General features: G+C 40.6%; 1 protein-coding gene across 8 annotated transcripts in view; it reads right to left on the bottom strand.

The window, feature by feature from the left end:
- srpk2 (SRSF protein kinase 2) overlaps nt 1–14,342 on the bottom strand; it is a 56,230-nt gene that overhangs the window by 14,054 nt on the left and 27,834 nt on the right. For all 8 annotated transcript variants that reach the window (XM_061773618.1, XM_061773617.1, XM_061773622.1 and 5 more), the window contains 4 exons: nt 1,768–1,919; nt 1,141–1,249; nt 272–359; nt 95–182 (listed from right to left, as the gene is read on the bottom strand). In XM_061773618.1, coding sequence (XP_061629602.1) covers nt 95–182; nt 272–359; nt 1,141–1,249; nt 1,768–1,919 — 437 coding nt within the window. The remainder of the gene's footprint in view (nt 1–94; nt 183–271; nt 360–1,140; nt 1,250–1,767; nt 1,920–14,342) is intronic.

Consider the following 14,342-nt stretch of genomic DNA (forward strand, 5'->3'; position numbering starts at 1 on the left):
GGCAAACCCCCACATGGAGACACACACAAAAACACACAACCACCAACCCACACTCACACATACACACACATACACACTATTCTGAGTAGGATACGAATGCCATTGATGCCGGAGATCTTAAAGTCATCTATGAGCTGGACCACCATGTCTTTGTTGGGGTCGGCGGGGTCGCTCTCCCTCACCTGGAACATAAAAAATATATATAGATGAAGGAAGCAGAAGCGGACGGGAAACATCGAGAGAAAGACCAGAGAGCCAGTCGGATTCTCACACATCGCAGCAGCTTGATCTCATCCAAGGCCGTCTCGGTGTAATGCTGGGCGCTCTTCACCACCTTCATCGCCACGAAGTTCTTCACTCTACACACAAACACACGTCATTAATTGGATTGTACAGAAAGAAATGTGCCTCATCACCTTCATCACACTCCCACACTGACACCGAGTAGGCAAACGTGTCCGAGAAGAACACAGTAATAATGACGCATAAACACAGTAATGATGATGCGTCATTAACTCATTAGCTGTCTTCTAATGATGCACATATTCAAAAATGCTTTGTTATTTGTCACATGGTATATAAACATTCCATTTGGAAAATTTTGCTCTTCAAATAAGAAAAGTGTATGTATATCAATCATGTACATAATTGATTAATATTGTACTGAATAGCAGACCCATTCCGATGCTGCAGCTATAGGTTCATTCTACAGTACTTACATTGCTTCCTATGGGGGGGGGGGGGGGGATGATCTTAGAGGTTCCACTATTTGTGTGAAGGACTTAGTACGAACGCAATGAATCTAAATGCAGATTGATACTTATCGACAATAAAGACTGATTACTTAGCACGCTTCATGTAACCCAATGCCAGCTCACTAGAGTTCCATTACTGTAATTAACACCGACAGTATGAGTAAATACGCATGTGTGTGCGTGTGTGTGTGTGTGTGTGTGAGTGTGTGTGTGTGTAAGCTGACACTGGGTTAATGTTACGCTCCTCCATCTCCATCCTCCAATTTAGGGGAAAAAACAAACATGATGATAGTGCAAACAGATGATTTGGTGCCAATGTAGTGTGTTCTTAAGGTGAAAATTCAGTTGTTGTCAACGGGTTTGTGTGTGTGTGTATTTAACTCACTGGATGTCCCAGCACAGCCATACTGTAGAGAAATGGCCCCACCCCAACTTCCTTATCACATGGTACCTCCCGTTGAACAAATCCCCGATCTTGACCGGATGGTAGCCTCCTGAGAGACACAAGAAGAGGAAAGTGGTGCTCTGCAAAAGTTCTACATCATATGTTGATTCTGTTGGTCTTCCAACACGAGCGTTTGGCACCAATACAAGACTTCTTTGCCAGGTTTAAATTTATTGTAGGTGGATTTTATTGAACAAAAACAGATGATAAAGTTTATAACACAGAAGCCCAGAAAAGAACAACTGTATAATGTAGCCAGATAAGTGACTTAACCTACAATCCATCCCAATAACTGTGGAAGTAAAGAAGAAAAATGGGGAAAAAATATGTAAAACATCTATTTATGATAGGTAGGTAGGTTGCTAGCTAGCTAGCTATGTAGCTAAATAACTAGCTAGATAGCTTGTTAGATAACTAGCGAGCGAGATAGCTAGCTAGCTATCTATTTTATATTAGATAGATAGATAGATAGATAGATAGATAGATAGGCAGACAGACGACTATTACATAAATAGAGGAGCTCAGGAGTGGTGTCATATGTATGTTCTGACAGTATTTTGTCCTGACCTTTGCAGTAGTCCGCTGGGTCCTCCTGCTCCTCATCGTCGGAGCCCAGGATCTCCTCCTCCGGCTCCGGGGGCCCCGCCGGCTCCGGTGGAGGCGGAGGGGGTGGCGGGGGAGGGGGTACGCTCGGCGAGGCTTTCTGCTGCGTCTCAGGCCTGCCGACGACAAACGAGGCGACAATATAAACCTTGGCCTCAAGTGTCTTTTGGTCTTTCTGCCGGTGACTCACAGCAGGGTGCGTGAGATGCGAGTGTGACTCAGACTCGAACAATAACTTGTGACATTTTCCTGTATATACTTCTTTTTTATGTCAGCAGTGGAAGCGTGTGCGGCTGACAGGTGGTTCTCAACAGGGATCCCAACAAGTTAAAAAAAGCCAAGGAAGTGATGTCATTAAGAGCTTCTGTTTGGAACCGGCTAAGTGGAAGCCACAGCTGGTTATTTATGAAAGTAATCTGAGGAAACATCTTGACATGCCTATCATCACCTCGTCACTTAATGTTCTGCAAATGCTATAAGGCAGTGGTTCTCAAACTTTTTTCACCAGGTACCACCAAAGAAAATACTTGGCACTCCAAGTACCACCATCTTGACAAAGATTAAAATACAGTAACATAGTAGGCCCACATGTCATCAAAAAAGAGACAGAGGTTTTACTCATAAGAAGTGTATTTATATTATTGTGTTTGAACATTTGTAGTGTGAACATTTGCACTGCAATGAAATATATGAGAAAAATAAATAAATAATGACTCAGTTAAAATGTTCATCCATCCATCCATCTTCTACAATGTACTAGGGTCACTAGTGACCTCACTAGGGTCTTGGATTGTACATAAAAGTTGATTGAAAAATTGGATCCATACAAATGTTGATTAAATGCAAATGTGTTGTGCTTAAAAGCTAAATACAACTTCACTGTACTTAGCCTGCTTTCTCTACTGTGACTAAGGTTAAATGCACTCCAAACATTTTAAAAAGGCTCACAGTGTATTACATTTTCTTGCTATCAGGAGATATTTTCATTCATCCGAATATGTCTCATTGTACTTCATGTTTTCAATGTATTTTATTTTATTTAGTACATTTAATTCAGTGATTATTTCACATACCACTAGAGGGAGCCCGCATACCACGACACACAGCTCGAAAACAAAATAAACAGGAAACTGCAAAAACTCAAGTAAATTCAGATGACATCATTGTTATATATGTATATTGATATAACTATATGTAAAGAATGATTATTAATCGAGTAATCTGGCTTTTTTTTTTTATTAATCAATGAATCATATTTTTTTTAAAAGAAAATGTTCATCATATTCAAAAGCAGGACATCATTTCAAATTGACAGTGCAGAAAATACAAAACCATACATTGATTACGATTCAGTTACTGGTTTGGTCCGTAACATCTGTCAGAAAATAGGCAAAAATGTTGAATATTGTTTTCCAAAAACAAAAGATGTTTACAAATGTCTTATTTTGATGACACAAGATAATCAGTCTACTTTATTCTTACAATTAATATAATTATCAATAGTTACTGTTGATAGGCTGAAGCATATCTAAACGATTAATCGATTAGTTGTAGATTAATCAATTAATCATTGCACCTCAACAGTATTCAGTGGCAAATTATGACCTATGAGTGCCCCAAGTTATGAGTATTTTGAATTATGAACAGTCGCTTGGTCCATTGTTTTGCTTTCTCTTGTGTGTGAAAATTTGAGTGACAAGCAAGCTTCAGATACTCCACCGCTCGAGTGAAGTGACAAAAAAGGAGCAATTAAGGCACTATAATGCCAATGCACTTTCATCCGTTTATTGAACGGGTGAAACGGTCAAACACACAACACAAAATGGCAACACTCACAAGGAGCGAATCCGACTCCAGCTTGTGACGTCACTCCTAGGCCACACCCCGTAAAGAGACACATCCAACACACATGTACACGTACGTACATACAAACCCAATTCCAATGAAGTTGGGACATTGTGTTAAACAATAAATAAAAACAGAATACAATGATTTGCAAATTATGTTCAACCTATATTTAATTTAATACACTGAAAACACAAGATATTTAATGTTCAAACTGATAAACTTTGTTTTTAGCAAATAATCATTAACTGAGAATTTTATGGCTGCAACACGTTCCAAAAAAGCTGGGACAGGTGGCAAAAAAGACTGAGAAAGTTGAGGAATACTCATCAAACACCTGTTTGGAACATCCCACAGGTGAACAGGCTAATTGGGAACAGGTGGGTGCCATGATTGGGTATAAAAGGAGCTTCCCTGAATTGCTCAGTCATTCACAAGCAAAGATGGGGCGAGGTTCACCTCTTTGTGAAAAAGTGCGTGAGAAAATAGTCGAACAGTTGGGACACTAATTAGTCGAACAGTTTAAGGACAATGTTCCTCAACGTACAATTGCAAGGGATTTCATCATCTACGGTCCATAATATCATCAAAAGGTTCAGAGAATCTGGAGAAATCACTGCATGTAAGCGGCAAGGCCGAAAACCAACATTGAATGCCCCGTGACCTTCGATCCCTCAGGCGGCACTGCATCAAAAACCGACATCAATGTGTAAAGGATATCACCACGTGGGCTCAGGAACAGTTCTGAAAACCAATGTCAGTAAATAGAGTTTGGCGCTACATCCGTGAGTGCAACTTGAAACTCTACTATGCAAAGCAAAAGCCATTTATCAACAACAGCCAGAAACGCCGCCGGCTTCTCTGGGCCCGAGCTCATCTAAGATGGACTGATGCAAAGTGGAAAAGTGTTCTGTGGTCCGACGAGTCCACATTTCAAATTGTTTTTGGAAATTGTGGACGTCTTGTCCTCCGGGCCCAAGAGGAAAAGAACCATCCGGACTGTTATGGAAGCAAAGTTCAAAACCCAGCATCTGTGATGGTATGGGGCTGTGTTAGTGCCAATGGCATGGGTAACTTACACATCTGTGAAGGCACCATTAATGCTGAAAGGTACATACAGGTTTTGGAGAAACATATGCTGCCATCCAAGCAACGTCTTTTCATGGACGCCCCTGCTTATTTCAGTAAGACAATGCCAAACCACATTCTGCACGTGTTACAACAGTGTGGGTTCGCGGTAAAAGAGTGCGGGTACTAGACTGGCCTGCCTGCAGTTCAGACCTGTCTCCCATTGAAAATGTGTGGCGCATTATGAAGCGTAAAATACAACAACGGAGACCCCGGACTGTTGAACAGCTGAAGCTGTACATCAAGCAAGAATTGGAAATAATTCCTCCTACAAAGCTTCAATAATTAGTGTCCTCGGTTCCCAAATGTTTATTGAATGTTGTTAAAAGAAAAGGTGATGTAACACAGTGGTAAACATGACCCTGTCCCAGCTGTTTTGGAACGTGTTGCAGCCATAAAATTCTAATTTAATGATTATTTGCTAAAAACAATCAAGTTTATCAGTTTGAACATTAAATATCGTCTTTGTAGTGTATTCAATTAAATATAGGTCGAACATGATTTGCAAATCATTGTATTCTGTTTTTATTTATGTTTCACACAACGTCCCAACTTCATTGGAATTGGGGTTGTACATACAGTAAATACACTTTTAAAAACCAGGTTGTTTCTTTACATTATCGTTTATGTTTTGATGATTACGTTTTGAAACAATATGTGATTTTTCTTTATTAAAAAAGTAACAAACGTGCTGATTATTTGGGGTGGATTAATGGCACTAAATTGGTAAATAGGGCACCTCGACCTGTAGTGTAAATCTCAATGCCGTGCAAAGGTCTTTTGATGCAGAGGGCGCACAAGGCTTTTGTGATGCCCCCTTAAAAACCATTGTCGACGAGGGGTTGGACCGTTTTCATGCCCACCCAAAGCAATTTGGATGCCACCCCAGAGGTGGATGCCCAGGGCCACCGCCCCCTTCCCCACTCCTTACTCGCCGCTGGTGAAACCGCACCATCCTTATCATTAACCCCACAGTACTGAAACAAAATCATCAACACAAAGCCAGCGGGTGAGAGCTGCTATTAACGGCGGTCACAAGCGCAGACACATGATCGAGCCTCTCGGTGCGTTGCCGTGGCAACTGCAGCGCAAGAATGGGTGCTGGGCTAGGGGGTGGTTTCTGGGGAATCCGGGACACAAAGCGTTAAAAGTGACGACAACATAGTCGGCTTTCCCGACATGGTCGGCATTGCGATTTTATTGTCGATTTTTATGTTTTAACAACCGACACTGTGCCCTTGCACTACAGGATGCTGCATCTTTACCAAAGCAGTCACTTAGGCCATTATACATCACATCTACGCTCAGTGTTTTTTTTTTTTTTTTTTTCTGATACAATTGGTGATACCACAACTCAGCCACACCTCCCACCCCCTCATAACAATCCTGGACATGAGCCAAGCCCCTCTAGAACATTACAGGAGGCCAGGAAAGACGCCGCAGCCTGAGAGACAGGCAAAACCAGCCGCAGAGAGAAAGACAGAGATAGATAGATAGATAGATGAGAGAGAGAGTGAGAAAGCGAGACAGTAATTACATACAAGGTCATGTGACATTTAATGAGAAAAACAAAAATGCTAAACAATGGGGAAAAAATGAGCAGGTTAAACTGTGGATGGTTGACAAGGGCAACGGATGTCAAACATTTTACATCAAGTACCACCTAAAGAAATACTGAGCTCTCCAAGTGCTAACATTACAATACTTTAGAGGAGTAAGTGTTCATAAAAAATGAGACGTTTTATTCCTAAAATGTGTATTTATTTTTATTGTTAGCCACTGTGGCGGCAGTGTCCGACTGGTTAGCACATCTGCCTCACAGTTCTGAGGACCCGGGTTCAAATCCTGGCCCCGCCTGTGTGGAGTTGGCATGTTCTCCCTGTGTCTGCGTGGGTTTTCTCCGAGCACTCCGGTTTCCTCCCACATCCCAAAAACATGCATTGTAGGTTGATTGAAGACTATAAATTGCCCGTAGGTGTGAATGTGTGAGCGAATGGTTGTTTGTTTCTATGTGCCCTGCGATTGGCTGGCGACCAGTTCAGGGTGTAACCCGCCTCTCGCCCGAAGATAGCTGGGATAGGCTCCAGCATGCCCGCGACCCTTGTGAGGATAAAGCGGTACAGAAAATGGATGGATGGATGTTAGCCACTGCAACATTATGCACAGTTTCAACATTAACACTGTGCTTAAATTTGGGACAATGAAACAAAATACTGAATGCTTCAATTGAAACGTAATCCACATACAAGATAAGAAATTGTACCTAAATGTTTTAAAAAAAACTGTTTTTAAAGATTAAAGGCAAATGTGTTGAACTTTAAAGTTAAATACAACTGAACTGTACTTGAGCAGTGATTACTTTGCATACCAATAGAGAGGGCCCCTGTACCACTACCACACTTCGAGAATCACTCATTTAGAGGTAGTTATTATTGCAGTTAATCGGTCGTACCCAAGCTATTTTGTAGATTTTTTTTCTGAAACAAAATCCCTGGTACATTGCGGAAATTTGCTGTTTGCGATGAGAACAATTATGGAGGAGCTGTTGTTGGCCACATTTCACACCCATACACTCACAAGCAAACCCACAGAGGTCCCGCCTCTTAAAGGCGTATATATATATATATATATATATATATATATATATATACACACTTCATAGATACTTCCTATCTATATCTGCCAACCGACCACAACCACGTACATAACTAGAATATAATTGAACAGTACAACTTTAAAGACCAAAGCAGTTGTCTCCATTTTCGATGAATTTAGTAAAATTAGTTGTTGTTTTTTTTTATTTCTGGTTTCCAGGTTAGCGCTAATAATTTTTTTAAAAAGGTATTTGTCGTTAATATAAATTAAGCAATTAAGAGGCAAATTTGGAAAAATTCTAACGTTTATTGAAAAAGTCTTTTAAAGAGGTAATTGATGTCATTTCATTGCAAGACCAAAGAACTCCAAGAAAATAATTTTCTTCAAAAATGGAAAAACATTTCGCATGACTATAAAATTACACTGAAATGGTAAGTATTATGCTTTTTGAAAACAAATTGTTATAATTGGTGAGTGTACTAGAATTAGTCCACTTGGGGTCACCATCCTGATCTTCTACTGTACTATCTGTGACTTTGTGTGTGTATGGCTTTAAAAGGGCCTGGCCTGGTGAGTGACATGGCAACTTTTTTCGTAATGGAATTATTTGACTTATTCAATTTTCACCTATTGCAATTGGGTCTGGATCAGAGGCAGATAATAACAAAACACTCACAAGTGAGTATGGAAAGTTCATTTTCGCTTTTGTATAGTGGCACAACAGAAGCCCAGAACATGTCCTCTCCGATGTTTCTTATTATCCATTTTATACCAGAGATAAGGCATTAATGCTTGACATCAAGCAGTGCCAATCAGCTGTGATGACCGCGCCCTCATCCTCTGGTTGAAGGAGCGCTAAATACTTCCTCATCCCCTAATGTGGACTCATTTTCACATTAGGAGAACCAATTTGCTTCTCAACTGCATGTGTGTACATAGTCGCCATAGCTACTGTGATTGGCTCCAGTTTCAGCGTAACTATCATCATGATTGACCTTCTAAGAGTACGGGCCATATCAAGTTTACATTTATTCAGTGACCTCGGCACCTGTGTTCATCAGGGATAAGAACAAAGAAAAAAGAAAAAAAAAAAAAAAACATCCCTTCAAAAAGAGCAAGAGGTTTCTTTTGACCGAAGTTCTCCAGAACTGAAACTCTAATTTATAAGAATGTTTAGATGGAAAGAACAGTTGAGCCATGTAGATTTATTCATCAAGGACTAGGAACCTTGAAGGAACTGCCTTGGGATTAAAAAATACAAGGTGTCCCCCCAAAAATTACATAATTTCACTGTGTAATATCAAGGCCAATTTTAAATAATATTTATTATGTCTAGCTTTGCAAAATCAGTTACAAATTTCTGTTTAAATATGTTGTTGGAATTTTGATACATAAATGTTTTATTTTTCAACGTGGAGCCTATTTAATTTCACTTGCCTAGGACATGTATCTACTGATTGTCACTTTTGAAATAATGAAATTTTTTCTGGAACACCCCTGTGTTTATCGAAATCAGGAGTGATCGCTGGAGAACTAGTCGTTCTTTGAACTGGAACAGTGCCCACTGAGGACGACAGACAAGAGACAACACACATCATCGAGTCCTCCAGACGTTCAAATATTTACCCACATGACTAAAAACCCAAGGAGAAATAGTTTTTATGATCAAGGAATGAGATTCAGCCATCTGTCAAGGACAAGGTCAAACTGTTGTCTGCGGTACCTGTCGTTTATGTCTTGATGTTACGATGAAGCATGATGAATGTTTATGACCACAGATAAGATGAGAATCACATTTTTCATGAGAGTCAGTCAGGACAGAATGAACACCGACAAGTCGATTCAAGACACACCCTGCAAAGGCAGCTACTGACATAGTCTTAAAGAGTTTTCAAAACCTGGCACCGAGCATGCACTATTTAGATTTTTACAGGAAAAACAATGTCTTGCCAAAGTAAATGCTTATTTTCAAGAGATGGCTAAATCTAAGGGGGTGTGACAATGATGACATGGACATAAATGACTCTTTGCCAATCATCCTGCTTTAGAATCCCATTGCACAGCGCTCTGCTTCTTTGTATCTGAGCAGTTTGGCCGCTCTAAACTGCTGACTCGACAGGGCACAGCTGAAAATGTCAAAACAACTTCCAAGATTTACCCTCTAAACAGGCAGTCCTTTTAAACACAAATACAGCATACATGCAAGATATGCATTGTCACCTTGACTGATATGTTTTTGTCCGGCAGGTTTGATTGTCAGTAGAAAAACATTTTTATTATTTCCTGTTCTATGTTTTATAACTCACTACTTACACAGCTAGCACATACATATATTGTACTTATGCCTATCTATATCTGCCAACCGACCACAACCACGTACGTAACTAGAACATAATTGAACAGTTCAACTTTAAAGACCAAAGCAGTTGTCGATGAATTTAGTAAAATTTGTTTTTTTTTATTTCTGGTTTCCAGGTTAGCGCTAATAATTTTTTTTAAAAGGTATTTGTCGTTAATATAAATTAAGCAATTAAGAGGCAAATTTGGAAAAATTCTAACGTTTATTGAAAAAGTCTTTTAAAGAGGTAATTGATGTCATTTCATCACAAGACCAAAGAACTCCAAGAAAATAATTTTCTTCAAAAATGGAAAAGCATTTCGCATGACTATAAAATTACACTGAAATGGTAAGTATTATGCTTTTTGAAAACAAATTGTTATAATTGGTGAGTGTACTAAGAATTAGTCCCTTGAACTCACCCCTAAACCTTAACTTAAATTAACTCTTAATCCAAACCCTGAGAGACAAGTCACATTGATTGCACAATCAGAAAATGTGTATGGCACTTGTCGATTTCTGGAAAGAAAAAAAGAAAAAAACTTTAACGAGTTTTACATAGGAGTTGTTTGGTTTTTCAGACTGAGGAAATGCAACATCTATTGATGCCGTGATAGGCAGACTGATAGTGGGCGTGGCTTTATTTTTGTCTAAATGGCTTGTAGGTTTTTGCGTTAGAATGCCTCCATTATATATAACGATCTACCAATAGCAACCTGCCTTGTACCTACTTACCTACCAAGAAATTAACCTACACATAAACCAAGGTATACTTTACTTACCGAGTACCACTTACTACTGTACCCCTACCTACCTACTAACAGCCCCTCAAAATTATATACGTGCCTATCAACCTGTATCAACATACCGTACACAGTTCATAGGCACCCAGATTCCAGGCAGTTATTCACTTCTAAGGATTTTCACCTCACCTATATCTACAAAAAGTACATATTATATAACCACCTACCTAACTATACATACATGGAGATATTTCCATAGTACCTACACATTACTCCAAATAGTGGAGGGAATGCCATTCAATTCATTAAAAAAAAAAAAAAAACTATGCCCAGAAGACGACTGAGTACAGGAAGTCCTCGATTTACGAACAGGTTCCGTTCCAAAGCTGGCGACGTAACACGAATTTCCGCGTAAGTCGGATTTCACCGTGAAAGTCGAAATTTACGGCGAAATACTTCTGTTACGGGTATTGTCCTAGGTGATTGTGACAGCAAGCTCAGTGTCTGTGGGCGTGTGCGTCGATGTGTGAGTGAGACGGGACTGTGCAGGCGTCGTCCGGCGGGACTGCGAAGGAGGAAGGAGTGCGCGCCAGAGCGAGTGTGTACAGTAGCAAGTGAAGTGACGGCGACCGGGGAAGAGTCGCGATTAGCGGAGGACCCGTTAACGTTGAATGTGAAGAGGAGCTAATAAAGCCATTAAAGCAGCAAATCGGTGCTTCGTGCCTTTATTGTTGCCGCCACCCAGCTCAGCTGTGCAACGAAGGGAGTTAACCCCTGCGTCTCCCGACCACGGTCAGGTGACCGTAGCAGGAAAGGTTAACACTTTGTATAAAGAAACTAAAATACATTAAAATAAAAAAAATAAGATGCTATACTTACCATTACTGCTGAGAGCGGGAAAAAAGGAGGGCGAAAAAGGCAAAGATACTTCCGGTGCACAAACACAGACAAGCACTATGCACTAGCTAAGCAGAAACACTATGGTGCTGGGACAAAATGGCGGACGAGGCACGGGCGTCGTAAAGTCGAAACGCCGTAGGTAGAGTGCGTCGTAACTCGAGTACTTCCTGTATTGTATTGAGTATACTATCATAAAGGCATATTTTGAGATGCCAGAAACAAAAAATATCGAGACATATCGTCTATTCTACCTATGACAAAACTGCATTTCCTTGCGTCTGGGTCATTTCTGCGCACTGAGGCAATTGGTGCTGGCCTCGCCCTGAGCAGTTTTCTGGGTGTGTTCTCCCAATTTTTAAACACAATGTTACGCTGGGCAGATACGTCCAATTGACACACACTCGGGGCGAGTTAAATTTTAGTTAAAAACATAACTTTACTGACACTTTCAATTATATCGCTCCAAACGTGAGTTTGTGTAGCGGTGATCTCGCGAATGTTTTGGGTGAAAACTATCAGCGCTAACTAAAGCGCAAAAGCCTCTTTTAAATAGGGCAATTTCCACCACTTATAAACCTGTTGTCAATTACAAAGCAATATTAGTAGATCACACACACACACATCAGCTCGCACATCTGTGAGAATGAACACGGAATTTAGCGCCCGCTATGAAGGATCTATGTGTTTTTCGGATTACTGGGTCAAATGTGATGACTCATCCTTTAACTTGTTATCACCTTGGTAACTGAGGTATATTCCATCAGTAACAAGAGCATCATCATCCGTGCTCAGTCTTAAGTGTGGGATTCACACAGCTTGTGTCGTCCTTCAGGTCTGCCAAACATTCCAAAGGTCTCCGATTGATTTGTGTGCCAGCCATTTTTCATTCCCCTGGTGTCTCCATCTTGGCCTGTGTCGGCAGGACAGCTGACTCATTCCCTGCTCTGCTCCGGAGCATTTGTCTGACTCCAGACCTGAGACCTGACACTATTTTCAGGATGAAATTCCCCCTCAAAAGCTCTCCGCATCCATTTTTGATACACTTGCCTGTTGTGAATCCTGTGGCTGTCTGAGCACAGATGTCTAAAGACACATCATCTTCTTTTACACTGCCTTCTAAAGATGGGATTTTTCCCCCAGTTTTTTTCGAGGTCACTGTTCTGTTTGAAATGCTCTGATACAGAATGGAAGTATGAAATAGTCCTGTCATTACGGTGTTCCCCTGCTATACTGCGGTTCACCTACAAAGGCCGGGCCCGCTATGTTGGATTATTTTCTTTGGTGGAATGTATCATGGAAATCTGCTTCATGGATCATTGATACTATACAGTATTGAAACCATATAAATATTGATTAAAATGCAGTAAAAAAAATAATAAAGTCAAAAAAAATAAATCAATATGTATACAAAACAATGAACATTTAAGCAGTCTGGTGCAATTTCCATTCTCCTTGCCTGTGATTGGCTGCTGGTAACATTCTCGGATAGAACACTTTTAGTTATCTTTTTAAGCCCTACGATGGCCCCCAAGCTGCGCCAATATCCTGTCTTTGCTGGGTTCTGTGTAAAACTTAAAGCCAGATACGAAAAACGACAGATCAGGCTCAGTTGCAACTATTTCAAGGGATCTACGTGTGAAAGAGGCTAGTGCATCACCCCAGAGGTGTATAGCGCATGCTCAAGGACACTTCAACACTTCTCCCAATCAATTTCCATATTTTCTTCCTCCTTCAATTCAAAGCTAAGTACATAACCATAAATCACTGACTGAGGTTCACACATACTAATCCATCAATTTATTCCATTGCATCCATCTTATATAGCGCTTGTCCTCATTCGGGTCCTGGGTGAGCTCGAGCCTATCCCAGCTAACGTTGGGCAAGAGGTACCCTGTGCACACTGAACTGCTCATCAGCCAATCGTAGTTCTTCCCAACGATCAATATTTAGCATGTTTGCCTCAATTTTTCTGAGCTTTGGGGTTCTACTCTCTGCCCGGGTACTCCGGCTTCCTCCCACATTTGAAAAACATGCATGTTAAGTTCATTGAAGACTCGAAATTGTCGAGTGAGTATGAATGTTTGATTGGATGGATGGATGGACGGATGGAAGGCTTAGAAATTTACCGTCTATGGCGTTTGGTGGCATTAGAGCCAATCAGATCAAAACATACTATTGTTAATATATCGAGCACTTTCTTTACCAGCGGATTTACAGAGATTAATTGCTGCTGTTTCCCAGAGATTCTCCAATCTTTTAATTTGAAGACAATACATCAAGCTCAACAGGCATCCTGCGGATTACCTTCATCTTTTATCTGCAAGGCAAATCACCACTGTTTGAACTTTAAAATTCAACCTACAGTTAAAAGTGAGCCGTGTTGCAGACTTCTGTAAATAAAACAAATAGGCCGTGCTTTGTTTCCGCCGAGTCCAGGCCTCACCGATCTATACAGGCTGAATTGACTGATGCTGAACTCCCCAACCCCGCGAGACTCCGACAGATACAAGACCACACGTGGTGGGACGCATCGACTTTTAACTCTGCAGAGGCTATGAAAACACACAATCTAATCATTAGCAAGAGCCATGTAAAACCCTGTGGCGCATGCAAAAATGACTGACACTACTCAAATTGTGCAATAAAACCTGCTCACTGGGAATAATGTTGCCATGGCAAGAAAACAAAACAAGCTCCACAAGACTGACGGGGTCTTTGGCCACCATTTGATGTGTATTTTTTTTTCAACAACGCTATCTTGACCATCTTCTGTGACCCATAAAAGCACATACCTCTGCCAAGGCCAAACAAAAGCTGTGTTTGTCTTTGTTTGTCCATCTGTTTGTTAATCAGCAGGCTACTTCCTGGTTTATGAAGGATGATGAACAGACATATAGTGTCATTATGATTTTAAGGGGGTGGACACTTTAATTGATGACATGTTTCCTACTATTCATCCATCCATTTTCGATTGTGCTTGTCCTCATTAG

This window comes from Phyllopteryx taeniolatus, chromosome 5 (genome assembly GCF_024500385.1).
Source record: "Phyllopteryx taeniolatus isolate TA_2022b chromosome 5, UOR_Ptae_1.2, whole genome shotgun sequence".
NCBI lineage: Eukaryota > Metazoa > Chordata > Actinopteri > Syngnathiformes > Syngnathidae > Phyllopteryx > Phyllopteryx taeniolatus.